Source organism: Salmo salar, chromosome ssa27 (assembly GCF_905237065.1).
Source record: "Salmo salar chromosome ssa27, Ssal_v3.1, whole genome shotgun sequence".
NCBI lineage: Eukaryota > Metazoa > Chordata > Actinopteri > Salmoniformes > Salmonidae > Salmo > Salmo salar.
Genome location: NC_059468.1, coordinates 38776996 through 38797440, shown reverse-complemented (window position 1 = coordinate 38797440; position 20445 = coordinate 38776996). Strand labels below are relative to the sequence as shown.

General features: G+C 40.4%; 1 protein-coding gene across 4 annotated transcripts in view; it reads right to left on the bottom strand.

Moving 5' to 3' along the window:
- Positions 1–19854, bottom strand: part of LOC106589068 (low density lipoprotein receptor adapter protein 1-A-like) — a 36408-nt gene extending 16554 nt beyond the window's left edge. For 2 of the 4 annotated variants that reach the window (XM_014178747.2, XM_014178746.2), the window contains exon 1: positions 19497–19853. In XM_014178747.2, the coding sequence (XP_014034222.1) occupies positions 19497–19581 (85 nt within the window). In that variant the 5' untranslated portion in view covers positions 19582–19853. Of the gene's footprint in view, positions 1–19496 lie in introns of all 4 variants that reach the window. The other 2 variants (XM_014178745.2, XM_045709608.1) reach the window with 2 other exon arrangements.
- Between the last annotated feature and the right edge of the window lie 591 nt (positions 19855–20445).

Genomic DNA, 20445 nt, shown 5'->3' with positions numbered 1-20445 from the left:
GCGGCCATGTCTACCCCCACCTTTGGAAACGGTTTTAAAGGCAATGAAATCATCCCCTTCGAATCTTATTGGCTCTCTTGGTGTTACAGGCCCTGAAGATTAATGTTTTACAACGTTTGACATGTTTGAACGAACCTACAGGCGGGAGAATCTCATTTTATCCGGAACTTCAGCCCTGCGCTTGGAGAGAGTCATAGGACGCGCTACCAACAGCAGGCTAATGGAACGTGAAGTATGGACTTTTTGACCGAAAATACATCTGTTGTGGACCTGGGATGCTTTCTGATGAAGACAACTAAAGGTAGGCGATTATTGACAATATTATACAAGATGAGATGTGACATGCGATTGTTTCCAAGATGGCGCCGAGCTCTGTATATTAGCTCATTTTCTGAGTATCGCATCTCCTTTTATCGCAAAGTGTGATTACCCAGTAAAGTTCATTTAAAATCTGGTATGACAGGTGTTCTCAAGAGATATTCATCTATAAATGTTAGATTGACAATATAAATTTAAAAAATCGTTATCGGATAGTAATTTAGGGAATTGTAGCATTGTTTACCGGGACGCATTTGAGGGGAAATTATTTAGTCAACGTCAGACGCCGATGTAAAATGCTGTTTTTATATATAAATATGACCTTTATTGAACAAAAGAATGCATGCATTGTATAACATGATGTCCTAGGGGTGCCATCTGATGAAGTTTGTAAAAGGTTAGTGCTGCATTTAGCTGTTTTTTGATTATATGTGATGCAAGTGGTTGGTCGGAAAATGGCTATGAAGCTGCTTTTTACGATGGACTCATCTAACATAATCTAATGATTTGCTTTTCCTGTAAAACCTTTTTGAAATCGGACGACGTGGGTCGATTCAGGAGAGGTGTATCTATAAAAAAAAAAAAAAGATTAATTTTTTTTATTTTTTATTATGATTTTTTTTTAATGCTAATTGGCGATATGATTTTTCGCTGGATTTTGATCCCGCTGACGGGGTGAGACGCTGGAGAGGATAAAGACATTTTGATTAGAAATCTTTTAGACAGAGCAACCTTGAGTGAATCTTATTCGAGTCAGAAAAGGATGTTCATACAATAGGGAAGGTATACAAAACCTTGCAGAGAGCATATCCAACTGACAATCTCTTAGAAAAAAATATGAATTACTGGAACCAAAACTTCAAAAAGAAACTGACATTGACACAGGATGGAGGGAAAATTGGAGCAGAACTAACTAAATTACTGTTAACTCAAATGTACACTTAATCCAGTATAAACTAATGTATAGAATGTATTATTACACAAGGGACAAAATTCACAAATTCTACAGCACAATGGCAGAGTCATGTCTTACGTTTAAACTAACAATAACTCAATAATCCACACCTTCTGTGAATGCTATGAAGTCCAAAAGTTATGGGTGGAGTTAGAACGTTGGCTGTCAGAAGTATTACAATGTAAATGTACTTTTAAATCGATCTGTCTGTCTATTTCAAGACATGGCATATGAGGGTACAGCACGATGCCCGATGGGTAGGACTTTCTCTTGTCAATCATCTTGAAAAAAATAAAAAAAAGAAGTATTCTTAAACTGGAAATCAACCAATGCTCTATCGTTAACACAACGGAAAGGTCAAATGCTTTATTACCTAAATGTTAAATTCCATGGGCGCAGGAGAGAAACAAAATGGTGCAGTTTGAGGCCATGTGGCGGAGAGTGATGCAGGAGCTGGAGATGGGGGTGTGAGCAGCTGGGCAGGGGTGATGTTGTGGATGTTTGTGTGCGTCTATCTGTATGTTGTCATTTGTATGTGGATGTTTTGTATGATTTAATAAAAAAATAAAAAGTTTTTTTAAATGAAGTCAACCCATACTATAGGAATGGGGGTTATAACAAAATTGATTTCACATAACTAGGTATACAGCACATTCGGAAAGTATTCAGACATTTAACAATACAGCCTTATTCTAAAATGGATTCAATTGTTTGTTTTCCTATTCAATCTACACACAATACCCCATAATGACATCACAATACCCCATAATGACATCACAATACCCCATAATGACATCACAATACCTCATAATGACAAACCAAACACAGGTTTAGAAATATTTGCAAATGTATAAAGAAAAAAAAACTGAAATCACTTTTAAATAAGTATTCAGACCCTTTACTCAGTACTTTGTTGAAACACCTTTGCCAGGGTTTACAACCACAAGTCTTCTTGGGTATGAGGCTACAAGCTTGGCACACCTGTATTTGGGGGAGTTTCTCCCATTCTTCTCTGCAGCTCCTCTCAAGCTCTGTCAGATTGGATGTGGAGCATTGCTGCACAGCTATTTTCAGGTCCCTCTAGAGATGTTTGATCGGGTTCAAGTCCAGGGTCTGGCTGGGCCACTCAAGGACATTCAGAGACTTGTCCCGAAGCCACTCATGCATTGTTTTGGCTGTGTGCTTAGGGTCGTTGTCCTGAGCGCTCTGGAGCAGGTTTTCATCAAGCATCTCTGTACTTTGCTCCATTAATCTTTATCTCCATCCTGACTAGTCTCCCAGTCCCTGCCACTGAAAAACATCACCACAGCATGATGCTTTCACCACCATGCTTCACTGTAGGGATGGTGCCAGATTTCCTCCAGATGTGACGGTTGGCATTCAGGCCAAAGAGTTAAATATTGGTTTCATCAGACCAGAGAATCTTGTTTCTCATGGTCTGAGTCCTTCAGGTGCCTTTTGGCAAACTGTCATGTGTCATTTACTGAGGAGTGGCTTCCGTCTGGCCACACTACCATAAAGGCCTGATTGGTGGAGTGCTGCAGAAACAGTTGTCCTTCTGGAAGGTTCTCCAATCTCCACAAAGGAACTCTGTCAGAGTGACCATCGGGTTCTTGGTCACCTCCCTGACCAAGGACCTTCTCCCCAGATTGCTCAGTTTGTCCGGGTGGCCGGCTCTAGGAAGAGTCTTGTTGATTCTTAACTTCTTCCATTTAAGAATGATGGAGATCACTGTGTACTTGAGGACCTTCAATCCGGCAGACATTTTTTGGTACCCTTCCCCAGATCTGTGCCTCGACAAAATCATGTCGTCTCGGAGCTCTAAGGACAATTCCTTCGACCTAATGGCTTGGTTTTTGCTCTGACATGCACTGTCAACTGTGGGACCTTATATAGACAGGTGAAAAAGTCAAGGGGTCTGAATACTTTACAAATGCACTGTACATACCATAGGAGTGACTGAACAAATATGATTGAACTATATGAACCAGTGAAATCCTATTAAATTACTAATTAGCATTCTAGTTCCTAATTCTATGGTATGTACTATTGGAATAAGCAGAACCTTGTAATACTGTATATTAAATAAGAGGTTATGGGAAAAGAGGACAAACAATACCATCACTGATCTGAAGTGATGTGGCCTCAAATAGAGTAATATTGCCCAATGGTCCATACACCAGAGAATGTGGCAAAATCTGCCAAAGTGTCTTTACCTCAACCCATTTCTAAAAACCCTCTCTAACCCAAAAACCATCTGTTTTGACATGGGACAAGAGGCGAGGGATGGCGAGGTGTGTTGTATAACATTGCCCTGGGCGTTGCAGAGAAAAATAAAAAACAGAAGTTTATACTAAGGTCACTTTGTCATTTTCTCCCCTGGTTGAGTTTAGGATTTTGGGAGACGTTAAAACAGATATCAGTGCCTTGAGAGCAACTTCTATCCAAAGGAGGAAGTTGTCCCCAGTCTACACGCCTGACCATGGACAGTCCTGCAGGATATGTGTCACTTCTGATGCCCTGTAGAACAGATTCAGACCACCCAGAAAGCCTAGAGATTCACCGCCAGTAGCTCTAAAATAAACATGACCTGCCCCTCTACCATACATCACAGTTATATCAACATGACCTGCCCCTCTATACATCCAGTTATATCAACATGACCTGCCCCTCTATACATCAGTTATATCAACATGACCTGCCCCTCTATACATCAGTTATATCAACATGACCTGCCCCTCTATACATCCAGTTATATCAACATGACCTGCCCCTCTATACATCACAGTTATATCAACATGACCTGCCCCTCTACACACATCAGTTATATCAACATGACCTGCCCCTCTATACATACAGTTATATCAACATGACCTGCCCCTCTATACATCAGTTATATCAACATGACCTGCCCCTCTATACATCACAGTTATATCAACATGACCTGCCCCTCTATACATCAGTTATATCAACATGACCTGCCCCTCTATACATCACAGTTATATCAACATGACCTGCCCCTCTATACATCAGTTATATCAACATGACCTGCCCCTCTATACATCACAGTTATATCAACATGACCTGCCCCTCTATACATCAGTTATATCAACATGACCTGCCCCTCTATACATCAGTTATATCAACATGACCTGCCCCTCTATACATCAGTTATATCAACATGACCTGCCCCTCTATACATCAGTTATATCAACATGACCTGCCCCTCTATACATCAGTTATATCAACATGACCTGCCCCTCTATACATCAGTTATATCAACATGACCTGCCCCTCTATACATCACAGTTATATCAACATGACCTGCCCCTCTATACATACAGTTATATCAACATGACCTGCCCCTCTATACATCACAGTTATATCAACATGACCTGCCCCTCTATACATCAGTTATATCAACATGACCTGCCCCTCTATACATCACAGTTATATCAACATGACCTGCCCCTCTATACATCAGTTATATCAACATGACCTGCCCCTCTATACATCAGTTATATCAACATGACCTGCCCCTCTATACATCACAGTTATATCAACATGACCTGCCCCTCTATACATCACAGTTATATCAACATGACCTGCCCCTCTATACATCACAGTTATATCAACATGACCTGCCCCTCTACCATACATCACAGTTATATCAACATGACCTGCCCCTCTACCATACATCACAGTTATATCAACATGACCTGCCCCTCTATACATCAGTTATATCAACATGACCTGCCCCTCTATACATCACAGTTATATCAACATGACCTGCCCCTCTACCATACATCACAGTTATATCAACATGACCTGCCCCTCTATACATCAGTTATATCAACATGACCTGCCCCTCTATACATCAGTTATATCAACATGACCTGCCCCTCTATACATCACAGTTATATCAACATGACCTGCCCCTCTATACATCAGTTATATCAACATGACCTGCCCCTCTATACATCAGTTATATCAACATGACCTGCCCCTCTATACATCAGTTATATCAACATGACCTGCCCCTCTATACATCACAGTTATATCAACATGACCTGCCCCTCTATACATCAGTTATATCAACATGACCTGCCCCTCTATACATCACAGTTATATCAACATGACCTGCCCCTCTATACATCACAGTTATATCAACATGACCTGCCCCTCTATACATCACAGTTATATCAACATGACCTGCCCCTCTATACATCAGTTATATCAACATGACCTGCCCCTCTATACATCAGTTATATCAACATGACCTGCCCCTCTATACATCAGTTATATCAACATGACCTGCCCCTCTATACATCAGTTATATCAACATGACCTGCCCCTCTACCATACATCACAGTTATATCAACATGACCTGCCCCTCTATACATCAGTTATATCAACATGACCTGCCCCTCTATACATCACAGTTATATCAACATGACCTGCCCCTCTATACATCAGTTATATCAACATGACCTGCCCCTCTATACATCACAGTTATTTCAACATGACCTGCCCCTCTATACATCAGTTATATCAACATGACCTGCCCCTCTCATACATCCAGTTATATCAACATGACCTGCCCCTCTATACATCAGTTATATCAACATGACCTGCCCCTCTATACATCAGTTATATCAACATGACCTGCCCCTCTATACATCAGTTATATCAACATGACCTGCCCCTCTACCATACATCACAGTTATATCAACATGACCTGCCCCTCTATACATCAGTTATATCAACATGACCTGCCCCTCTATACATCAGTTATATCAACATGACCTGCCCCTCTATACATCAGTTATATCAACATGACCTGCCCCTCTATACATCCAGTTATATCAACATGACCTGCCCCTCTCATACATCACAGTTATATCAACATGACCTGCCCCTCTATACATCACAGTTATATCAACATGACCTGCCCCTCTATACATCAGTTATATCAACATGACCTGCCCCTCTATACATCACAGTTATATCAACATGACCTGCCCCTCTATACATCAGTTATATCAACATGACCTGCCCCTCTATACATCAGTTATATCAACATGACCTGCCCCTCTATACATCACAGTTATATCAACATGACCTGCCCCTCTATACATCACAGTTATATCAACATGACCTGCCCCTCTACCACACATCACAGTTATATCAACATGACCTGCCCCTCTATACATCACAGTTATATCAACATGACCTGCCCCTCTATACATCAGTTATATCAACATGACCTGCCCCTCTATACATCAGTTATATCAACATGACCTGCCCCTCTACATACATCCAGTTATATCAACATGACCTGCCCCTCTATACATCCAGTTATATCAACATGACCTGCCCCTCTATACATCACAGTTATATCAACATGACCTGCCCCTCTATACATCAGTTATATCAACATGACCTGCCCCTCTATACATCCAGTTATATCAACATGACCTGCCCCTCTATACATCAGTTATATCAACATGACCTGCCCCTCTATACATCAGTTATATCAACATGACCTGCCCCTCTATACATCAGTTATATCAACATGACCTGCCCCTCTATACATCAGTTATATCAACATGACCTGCCCCTCTATACATCAGTTATATCAACATGACCTGCCCCTCTATACATCACAGTTATATCAACATGACCTGCCCCTCTATACATCAGTTATATCAACATGACCTGCCCCTCTATACATCACAGTTATATCAACATGACCTGCCCCTCTATACATCACAGTTATATCAACATGACCTGCCCCTCTATACATCACAGTTATATCAACATGACCTGCCCCTCTATACATCAGTTATATCAACATGACCTGCCCCTCTATACATCCAGTTATATCAACATGACCTGCCCCTCTATACATCCAGTTATATCAACATGACCTGCCCCTCTATACATCAGTTATATCAACATGACCTGCCCCTCTATACATCAGTTATATCAACATGACCTGCCCCTCTATACATCCAGTTATATCAACATGACCTGCCCCTCTATACATCACAGTTATATCAACATGACCTGCCCCTCTATACATCAGTTATATCAACATGACCTGCCCCTCTATACATCACAGTTATATCAACATGACCTGCCCCTCTATACATACAGTTATATCAACATGACCTGCCCCTCTATACATCAGTTATATCAACATGACCTGCCCCTCTACACACATCACAGTTATATCAACATGACCTGCCCCTCTATACATCAGTTATATCAACATGACCTGCCCCTCTAACACATCACAGTTATATCAACATGACCTGCCCCTCTATACATCAGTTATATCAACATGACCTGCCCCTCTATACATCACAGTTATATCAACATGACCTGCCCCTCTATACATCAGTTATATCAACATGACCTGCCCCTCTACATACATCCAGTTATATCAACATGACCTGCCCCTCTATACATCAGTTATATCAACATGACCTGCCCCTCTATACATCACAGTTATATCAACATGACCTGCCCCTCTATACATCAGTTATATCAACATGACCTGCCCCTCTATACATCCAGTTATATCAACATGACCTGCCCCTCTACCATACATCCAGTTATATCAACATGACCTGCCCCTCTATACATCACAGTTATATCAACATGACCTGCCCCTCTATACATCCAGTTATATCAACATGACCTGCCCCTCTATACATCAGTTATATCAACATGACCTGCCCCTCTATACATCACAGTTATATCAACATGACCTGCCCCTCTATACATCAGTTATATCAACATGACCTGCCCCTCTATACATCCAGTTATATCAACATGACCTGCCCCTCTATACATCAGTTATATCAACATGACCTGCCCCTCTATACATCCAGTTATATCAACATGACCTGCCCCTCTATACATCCAGTTATATCAACATGACCTGCCCCTCTATACATCAGTTATATCAACATGACCTGCCCCTCTATACATCAGTTATATCAACATGACCTGCCCCTCTATACATCAGTTATATCAACATGACCTGCCCCTCTATACATCACAGTTATATCAACATGACCTGCCCCTCTATACATCACAGTTATATCAACATGACCTGCCCCTCTATACATCAGTTATATCAACATGACCTGCCCCTCTATACATCACAGTTATATCAACATGACCTGCCCCTCTATACATCAGTTATATCAACATGACCTGCCCCTCTATACATCAGTTATATCAACATGACCTGCCCCTCTATACATCACAGTTATATCAACATGACCTGCCCCTCTATACATCACAGTTATATCAACATGACCTGCCCCTCTATACATCACAGTTATATCAACATGACCTGCCCCTCTATACATCACAGTTATATCAACATGACCTGCCCCTCTATACATCACAGTTATATCAACATGACCTGCCCCTCTACATACATCAGTTATATCAACATGACCTGCCCCTCTACCATACATCAGTTATATCAACATGACCTGCCCCTCTATACATCACAGTTATATCAACATGACCTGCCCCTCTATACATCAGTTATATCAACATGACCTGCCCCTCTATACATCACAGTTATATCAACATGACCTGCCCCTCTATACATCAGTTATATCAACATGACCTGCCCCTCTAATACATCACAGTTATATCAACATGACCTGCCCCTCTATACATCAGTTATATCAACATGACCTGCCCCTCTACATACATCACAGTTATATCAACATGACCTGCCCCTCTATACATCAGTTATATCAACATGACCTGCCCCTCTACCATACATCACAGTTATATCAACATGACCTGCCCCTCTATACATCAGTTATATCAACATGACCTGCCCCTCTACCATACATCACAGTTATATCAACATGACCTGCCCCTCTATACATCAGTTATATCAACATGACCTGCCCCTCTACCATACATCACAGTTATATCAACATGACCTGCCCCTCTATACATCAGTTATATCAACATGACCTGCCCCTCTCCATACATCACAGTTATATCAACATGACCTGCCCCTCTATACATCACAGTTATATCAACATGACCTGCCCCTCTATACATCCAGTTATATCAACATGACCTGCCCCTCTACATACATCACAGTTATATCAACATGACCTGCCCCTCTATACATCAGTTATATCAACATGACCTGCCCCTCTACCATACATCACAGTTATATCAACATGACCTGCCCCTCTATACATCAGTTATATCAACATGACCTGCCCCTCTACCATACATCACAGTTATATCAACATGACCTGCCCCTCTATACATCAGTTATATCAACATGACCTGCCCCTCTACCATACATCACAGTTATATCAACATGACCTGCCCCTCTATACATCACAGTTATATCAACATGACCTGCCCCTCTACCATACATCACAGTTATATCAACATGACCTGCCCCTCTATACATCAGTTATATCAACATGACCTGCCCCTCTAATACATCACAGTTATATCAACATGACCTGCCCCTCTATACATCACAGTTATATCAACATGACCTGCCCCTCTAATACATCACAGTTATATCAACATGACCTGCCCCTCTATACATCAGTTATATCAACATGACCTGCCCCTCTATACATCACAGTTATATCAACATGACCTGCCCCTCTATACATCAGTTATATCAACATGACCTGCCCCTCTATACATCACAGTTATATCAACATGACCTGCCCCTCTATACATCACAGTTATATCAACATGACCTGCCCCTCTATACATCACAGTTATATCAACATGACCTGCCCCTCTATACATCAGTTATATCAACATGACCTGCCCCTCTATACATCAGTTATATCAACATGACCTGCCCCTCTATACATCAGTTATATCAACATGACCTGCCCCTCTATACATCAGTTATATCAACATGACCTGCCCCTCTATACATCAGTTATATCAACATGACCTGCCCCTCTATACATCAGTTATATCAACATGACCTGCCCCTCTATACATCAGTTATATCAACATGACCTGCCCCTCTATACATCACAGTTATATCAACATGACCTGCCCCTCTATACATCACAGTTATATCAACATGACCTGCCCCTCTATACATCAGTTATATCAACATGACCTGCCCCTCTATACATCCAGTTATATCAACATGACCTGCCCCTCTATACATCACAGTTATATCAACATGACCTGCCCCTCTATACATCCAGTTATATCAACATGACCTGCCCCTCTATACATCAGTTATATCAACATGACCTGCCCCTCTATACATACAGTTATATCAACATGACCTGCCCCTCTATACATCACAGTTATATCAACATGACCTGCCCCTCTATACATCAGTTATATCAACATGACCTGCCCCTCTATACATCCAGTTATATCAACATGACCTGCCCCTCTATACATCACAGTTATATCAACATGACCTGCCCCTCTATACATCACAGTTATATCAACATGACCTGCCCCTCTATACATCAGTTATATCAACATGACCTGCCCCTCTATACATCACAGTTATATCAACATGACCTGCCCCTCTAATACATCACAGTTATATCAACATGACCTGCCCCTCTATACATCAGTTATATCAACATGACCTGCCCCTCTATACATCACAGTTATATCAACATGACCTGCCCCTCTATACATCAGTTATATCAACATGACCTGCCCCTCTATACATCACAGTTATATCAACATGACCTGCCCCTCTATACATCAGTTATATCAACATGACCTGCCCCTCTATACATCAGTTATATCAACATGACCTGCCCCTCTATACATCACAGTTATATCAACATGACCTGCCCCTCTATACATCAGTTATATCAACATGACCTGCCCCTCTATACATCAGTTATATCAACATGACCTGCCCCTCTATACATCAGTTATATCAACATGACCTGCCCCTCTATACATCAGTTATATCAACATGACCTGCCCCTCTACCATACATCACAGTTATATCAACATGACCTGCCCCTCTATACATCACAGTTATATCAACATGACCTGCCCCTCTATACATCAGTTATATCAACATGACCTGCCCCTCTACCACACATCACAGTTATATCAACATGACCTGCCCCTCTATACATCAGTTATATCAACATGACCTGCCCCTCTATACATCACAGTTATATCAACATGACCTGCCCCTCTATACATCACAGTTATATCAACATGACCTGCCCCTCTATACATCACAGTTATATCAACATGACCTGCCCCTCTATACATCACAGTTATATCAACATGACCTGCCCCTCTATACATCACAGTTATATCAACATGACCTGCCCCTCTATACATCAGTTATATCAACATGACCTGCCCCTCTATACATCACAGTTATATCAACATGACCTGCCCCTCTATACATCACAGTTATATCAACATGACCTGCCCCTCTATACATCAGTTATATCAACATGACCTGCCCCTCTATACATCAGTTATATCAACATGACCTGCCCCTCTATACATCAGTTATATCAACATGACCTGCCCCTCTATACATCAGTTATATCAACATGACCTGCCCCTCTATACATCACAGTTATATCAACATGACCTGCCCCTCTACCATACATCACAGTTATATCAACATGACCTGCCCCTCTATACATCAGTTATATCAACATGACCTGCCCCTCTATACATCACAGTTATATCAACATGACCTGCCCCTCTATACATCAGTTATATCAACATGACCTGCCCCTCTATACATCACAGTTATATCAACATGACCTGCCCCTCTATACATCAGTTATATCAACATGACCTGCCCCTCTATACATCACAGTTATATCAACATGACCTGCCCCTCTATACATCACAGTTATATCAACATGACCTGCCCCTCTATACATCACAGTTATATCAACATGACCTGCCCCTCTATACATCCAGTTATATCAACATGACCTGCCCCTCTATACATCAGTTATATCAACATGACCTGCCCCTCTATACATCACAGTTATATCAACATGACCTGCCCCTCTATACATCAGTTATATCAACATGACCTGCCCCTCTATACATCACAGTTATATCAACATGACCTGCCCCTCTATACATCACAGTTATATCAACATGACCTGCCCCTCTATACATCAGTTATATCAACATGACCTGCCCCTCTATACATCAGTTATATCAACATGACCTGCCCCTCTATACATCAGTTATATCAACATGACCTGCCCCTCTATACATCACAGTTATATCAACATGACCTGCCCCTCTATACATCAGTTATATCAACATGACCTGCCCCTCTATACATCAGTTATATCAACATGACCTGCCCCTCTATACATCAGTTATATCAACATGACCTGCCCCTCTATACATCAGTTATATCAACATGACCTGCCCCTCTATACATCAGTTATATCAACATGACCTGCCCCTCTATACATCAGTTATATCAACATGACCTGCCCCTCTATACATCAGTTATATCAACATGACCTGCCCCTCTATACATCCAGTTATATCAACATGACCTGCCCCTCTATACATCAGTTATATCAACATGACCTGCCCCTCTATACATCAGTTATATCAACATGACCTGCCCCTCTATACATCACAGTTATATCAACATGACCTGCCCCTCTATACATCACAGTTATATCAACATGACCTGCCCCTCTATACATCAGTTATATCAACATGACCTGCCCCTCTATACATCAGTTATATCAACATGACCTGCCCCTCTATACATCACAGTTATATCAACATGACCTGCCCCTCTATACATCAGTTATATCAACATGACCTGCCCCTCTATACATCACAGTTATATCAACATGACCTGCCCCTCTATACATCAGTTATATCAACATGACCTGCCCCTCTATACATCACAGTTATATCAACATGACCTGCCCCTCTATACATCAGTTATATCAACATGACCTGCCCCTCTATACATCAGTTATATCAACATGACCTGCCCCTCTATACATCAGTTATATCAACATGACCTGCCCCTCTATACATCAGTTATATCAACATGACCTGCCCCTCTATACATCCAGTTATATCAACATGACCTGCCCCTCTATACATCAGTTATATCAACATGACCTGCCCCTCTATACATCAGTTATATCAACATGACCTGCCCCTCTATACATCACAGTTATATCAACATGACCTGCCCCTCTATACATCAGTTATATCAACATGACCTGCCCCTCTACCATACATCACAGTTATATCAACATGACCTGCCCCTCTATACATCAGTTATATCAACATGACCTGCCCCTCTATACATCACAGTTATATCAACATGACCTGCCCCTCTATACATCAGTTATATCAACATGACCTGCCCCTCTATACATCAGTTATATCAACATGACCTGCCCCTCTATACATCAGTTATATCAACATGACCTGCCCCTCTATACATCACAGTTATATCAACATGACCTGCCCCTCTATACATCACAGTTATATCAACATGACCTGCCCCTCTATACATCAGTTATATCAACATGACCTGCCCCTCTACCACACATTTCAACCAACTACCTACCTCATCCCCATGTCTTTTTCTGCTCTTTTGCGCACCCGTATTTATACTTGCACATCCTCATCTGCACATGTATCACTCCAGTGTTAATTGCTAAATTGTAATTACTTCACTACTATGGCCTATTTATTGCCTTACCTCATTTGCACACACTGCATAGACATTTTCTATTGTGTTATTGACTGTACGTTTGTTTATTCCATGTGTAACTGTGTTGTTGTTTTTGTCGCACTGCTTTGCTTTATCTTGGTCAGGTCACAGTTGTAAATGAGAACTTGTTCTCAACTAGCCTACCTGGTTAAATAAAAGGTGAAATACATTTTCTTAAATAAACACAGTTAAATCAACATGACCTACCCCTCTACCCTGTAGCTATGGTGACTACCTCCTAAAGTAAAAAGTAATACATTAAATACATCATCATTTGTGCTAATTAACTTAAACAGACTGAATACATGACTTTGTGAGTTGTTTATATAAAACATGAAGAAGTGGGCCTATAATGCACGTGTGTTAACCTTGGAAGAAGCGCCAGAAGTTCCCAAACGTGAACTTTAACCCGGCTATGCTGTGGACCAGAGAGGAAGAGGCAAAGCGAGGAGGGATATCTAGGCCCAAAATCTGTCTGCTCTAGCACGTGGAGTTCTCTGTTATTCGCTCACGTCAATGACATTTGTTGAATTTGATCAACAACAAAAAATATAATGGCTTATTTGCTGAGGTTTATTTGATTGAATAGAAGTTCTGTAATGTTTAGGCTGTTACGAGTGTAGTGATATAATTAGGTCACGTGACAACCCGGACTCTTTATATCAGAACTGGGCCTGTTGTTCACGTGAATATCTGCCCCTCACATTGGCTAGATATATGTTTTTATTTGACTGGGGAAGACCTATTGAGATCTAGGTCTCTTTTCCAAATGTGCCTTGCACAATAAAAACACAAAATACACACATTTTACATAAAATATACTGTATATACACACGCATTAAAATACAAAAACAGTCATGGAAAGCACAAGTAAAACAACAGTTTGCATCCCTGACATCTCAATTGTGAGTAGAAACCACATTTGTTTAAGCAAGTCAGCCATATCAGCTATGTTATTTAAAAGGCAGTAAATGAGGCTGAATGAACTGTTTCACTGCCAGATAAGGTTCCGCTGAAAGTAAGGTGCCTGTTAATTTTCATCGATCACAGCCTACTTCGCCAAACGGGGGATGATTTAACAAGCGCATTCGTGGAAAAAGCACTGTCGTTGCACCAATGTGTACCTAACCATAAACATCAATGGCTTTCTTAAAATCAACACACAAGTATACAATTGAAGTCAGAAGTTTACATACACCTTAGCCAAATACATTTAAACTCCGTTTTCACAATTCCTGACATTTAATCCTAGTAAATATCCCGTTTTAGGTCAGGTAGGATCACCACTTTATTTTACGAATGTGAAATGTCAGAATAATAGCAGAGAGAATGATTTATTTCAGCTTTTATTTCTTTCACCACATTCCCAGTGGGTCAGAAGCTTATATAGAGTCAATTAGTATTTGGTAGCAATGCCTTTAAATTGTTTAACTTGGGTGAAATGTTTCAGATAGCCTTCCACAAGCTTTCCACAATAAGTTGGGTGAATTTTGGCCCATTCCTCCTGACAGTTACACCAGCTCTGAGTCAGGTTTGTAAGCCTCCTTGCTCACATGCCTTTTCAGTTCTGCCCACAAAATGTCTATAGGATTGAGGTCTGGGCTTTGTGATGGCCACTCCAATACCTTGACTTTGTTGTCCTTAAGCCATTTTGCCACAACTTTGGAAGTATGCTTGGGGTTGTGGTCCATTTGGAAGACCAATTTGCGACCAAGTTTTAACTTCCTGACTGATGTCTTGAGATGTTGCTTCAATATATCCACATAATGTTCCTCCTCATGATACCATCTATTTTGTGAAGTGCTCCAGTCCCTCAGCAAAGCACTCCCACAACATGATGCTGCCACCCCCGTGCTTCACGGTTGGTGTTCTTCGGCTTGCAAGCCTCCCCCTTTTTCCTCCAAACAAAAATTGCACTTTTACTTTCTTCTCCAACACTTTGTTTTTGCATTATTTAAACCAAATTGAACATGTTTCATTATTTAATTGAGACTAAATAGATTTATTATATTAAGTTAAAATTGTTGTAATTGTCATTATTACACACACACACACACACACACACACACAAAAAAATATATATATAAAATCGGCCGATTAATCGGTATCGACTTCTTTGGTCCTCCAATAATCGGTATCGATCTTTGTCCCCATGTGCAGTTGCAAACCGTAGTCTGGCTTTCTTATGGCGGTTTTGGAGCAGTGACTTCTTCATTGCCGAGTGGCCTTTCAGGTTATTCCAATATAGGACTCGTTTTACTGTGGATATAGATACTTTTGCACCCGTTTCCTGCAGCATTTTCACAAGGTCTTTTGCTGTTGTTCTGGGATTGATTTGCACTTTTCGCACCAATTCATCTCTAGAAGACAGAATGCGTCTCCTTCCTGAGCGGTATGACGGCTGTGTGGTCCCATGGTGTTTATACTTGCGTACTGTTGTTTGTACAGATGAACGTGGTACCTTCAGGCGTTTGGAAATTGCTCCCAAGGATGAACCAGACTTGTGGAGGTCTACAATTAGTTTTCTGAGGTCTTGGCTGATTTCTTTAGATTTTCCCATGATGTCAAGCAAAGAGGCACTGAGTTTGAAGGTAGGCCTTGAAATACATCCACAGGTACACCTCCAATTGACTCAAATGATGTCAATTAGCGTATCAGAAGCTTCTAAAGCCATGATATAATTTTCTGGAATTTTCCAAGCTGTTTAAAGGCACAGTCAAATTAGTGTATGTAAACCTCTGAACCACTGAAATTGTGATACAGTGAATTATAAGTGAAATAATCTGTCTGTAAACAATTGTTGGAAAAATGACTTGTGTCATGTACAAATTAGATGTCCTTACTGACTTGCCAAAACTATAGTTTGTTAACAAGAAATTTGTGGAGTGGTTGAAAAATGAGATTTAATGACTCCAACCTAAGTGTATGTAAACTTCGACTTCAACTGTATATTTTTTAAACCTGCATATTTAGTTAATATTGCCTGCTAACGTGAATCTCTTTTAACTAGGGAAATTGTGTCACTTCTCTTGCGTTCTGTGCAAGCAGAGTCAGGGTATATGCAGCAGTTTGGGCTGCCTGGCTCGTTTGAACTGTGTGAAGACGATTTCTTCCTAACAAAGACCGTAATTAATTTGCCAGAATTGTACATAATTATGACATAACATTGAAGATTGTGCAATGTAACAGCAATATTTAGACTTATGGATGCCACCCGTTCGATAAAATACGGAACGGTTCTGTTTTTCACTGAAAGAATAAACTTTTTTTTTTTCGAAATGATAGTTTCCGGATTTGACCAAATTCATTTTTACATTTTAGTCATTTAGCAGACGCTCTTATCCAGAGCGACTTACAGTAGTGAATGCATACATTTCATAAATTTTTTTCTCCGTACTGGTCCCCCGTGGGAATCAAACCCACAACCCTGGCGTTGCAAACACCATGCTCTACCACCTGAGCCAAGGCTCGTATTTGTGTGTGTTATTATGTTATAATTAAGTCTATGATTTGATAGAGCAGTCTGACTGAGCGGTGGTAGGCAGCACCAGGCTCGTAAACATTCATTCAAAAAGCACTTTCCTGCATTTGCCAGCAGCTATTTGCTGTGCTTCAAGCATTGCACTGTTTATGACTTCAAGCCTATCAACCCCCGAGATTAGGCTGGCAATACTAAAGTGCCTATAAGAACATCCAATAGTCAAAGGTATATGAACTACAAATGGTAGAGAGAGAAATAGTCCTATAATAAACTACAACCTAAAACTTCTTACCTGGGAATATTGAAGACTCATGCTAAAAGGAACCACCAGCTTTCATATGTTCTCATGTTCTGAGCAAGGAACTGAAACGTTAGCTTTTTTACATGGCACATATTGCACTTTTACTTTCTTCTCCAACACTTTGTTTTTGCATTATTTAAACCAAATTGAACATGTTTCATTATTTGAGACTAAATTGATTTATTATATTAAGTTAAAATAAGAGTGTTCATTCAATATTGTTATAATTGTCATTATTACAAATATATATATATATATATATATATATATATATATATATAAATAAATAGGACGATTAATCGGCATCTACTTTTTTGGTCCTCCAATAATCGGTATCGGCGTTGAAAAATCATAAATCGGTCAACCTCTAATTAACATGCTAAAATTGCCACTGGCGGGAACACCTGAAAGATCCCAGCTGATCTTGCCTCCTTCCGACTGCCTTCCATTTTTGAAGACATTTATTTTTATTGTTAAAGTGGTCAATATATTGGATAAACTGTGTGAGGATTTACTGACATGGAGCACTCCTGTAGCTGTTACCGTGGTTATAGAGACAAGTAGTTCCATTTTCCCCAGCCGCCACTGAAATCACCCCCCAGCCCAGGATCAAGTGAGATTTAGCACACAATCTGCATCCCACATGGCACCCTATTCCCTATATAGTGCACCACTTTTGACCAGGTCTCATAGGGCTCTGGTCAAAAGTAGTACACTATGTAACGAATAGGGAGGGCCGCTGACATGCAGTGGTGGCCAACTGACCTTTTTATGCCCCACAGTGCCGGGAAGTTGGAACATTAGTGTACAAAACAACCACTGTGTTGTGTTCCATTGACAGGTTTCCAAACTGGGTGAGAGACTCTTCCAACAGAAAGGGGCTTAGAATGAACACTACTCTGCACAGACAAACTACTGAGAGAAGGCTAGACTTGATTTAAAACCGTTGGTATCACAACAAGCATTTTGTTATTTTAAAGTGGATTTTTTTTTTTTTTAAGTAGGCTACTTACAGTATGTAGTAGGCGACTGTAATAATGAACCCGAGTACAGGAAATAATATAGTACTGTCATCTAAAACATGCAGTTAGGTCACTACATGTGAGATGAACATGGTTATTATGAAGGTTGTGTTGCATTTCATGTTCTGATCTCATAAGGGGAAGACTTGAGGATAGTGGCGAACTGGATAGCCTACATTGCTAGTTCCTATCTCTCGGGAGGACATTCTTGTCAAAATCCCATCATTAGAAAAAAACAAAAAAAACGATTGTTTTTGCAACCTGGTTAATTTGATATGAAAGATGATGGCTACATGTTCGTTTTGATTGAATTAAATTAGGCCTACTTGTGCCACCAATCATCTTATGATAACAGTAGGCTAGCCTAGTAAATAAACTAATGAAACACATGCAATGGAAATTAATGATAATGAAATGATGCAAAATGTTGCACTGGATGTAACAAGTGTTAAGTAGCCAACATACTGTCATAATAAGTTCGGCACAACATGGACATTTGACATACACACATCAAAATTAGCAAATGTGTTAATAATTTGCTGTGTTTACACTAATAAAAAAAAAATTTCCGAATGCTTTGTTTCCCTTCAATGGATGTGTGAACAGGAGTGAAGAAGAGAGATTTACATTTTTACTTCAAATCTTACTTTTATGTTTTCCCGTATTCCAAGACCGTTTCGCCATACTTGGACTTCGAATGATAGCTCTTCCAGCCGACCTTATGGCATCCATCGCCGACTTTAGGACAAGGAAAGTTGACAACGTGTTTGTAGTGAGGTTATTTCTAGATCTTGGAGCTCCACTGTTGTTGACTTCGGGGCTTTGATTGTTGGGATGACTTGAGTTTGGGCGGCGCTATATCTGTCAATCACTCGACTGGGTAATCCCCATGCAAACATACGTCATGAGAGGGAATCCCAAGAGGATCGAATAATGTTTGATTAAAACAAATCACTGTCGTTGCTTTATTACCTGTTATCTGCGACTGTGATACCGACAAGTGACAATGAAGATGCCAGGCTACTTGTCTCAATGTTTTTTTTTTGTATCTTAGTGCAAAAGTCATGAGTTTACAACCAAGAATGTACTGTCGCCATCTTGTGGTCATAAACGTTTGCTCTCCTGCATGTTTTCAAAGCTGTATTCGGTATTAAAGTAAACCAGAGGACGGTATACTCATAGAAAAATCGGAACTATACGTTTCTCCTCAAGTTTTCCACTCATTAGACGTACAATGTTTCAACTATCTACTTCTTCTTCGATGGGGTTTAACGGAGGTTGGCATCCAATGTTTTGGTGCCATCTGTCTTCAGTTATATTACCGCCATTACTTCTTGCGCCACCCCCAGAAATAACCCCCTTGATAGGCGCCCTACTTAAAAAATCCATACAGGAAACATTTCACTCCGATATCTTTTTGGGGCTTAAAACACGCTTCTAATGCTCCGCATACACACACACAAATCTAAATATGACCACTTATTATGACTCTCACCGACTCAAATCCTTTGCTCCAACACATTCCTGATTTTCCTGGAGACGCTTAACGGATTTCCCATGTTGATCCAATATCCCGAAAAATCAGTCTACTGGTTT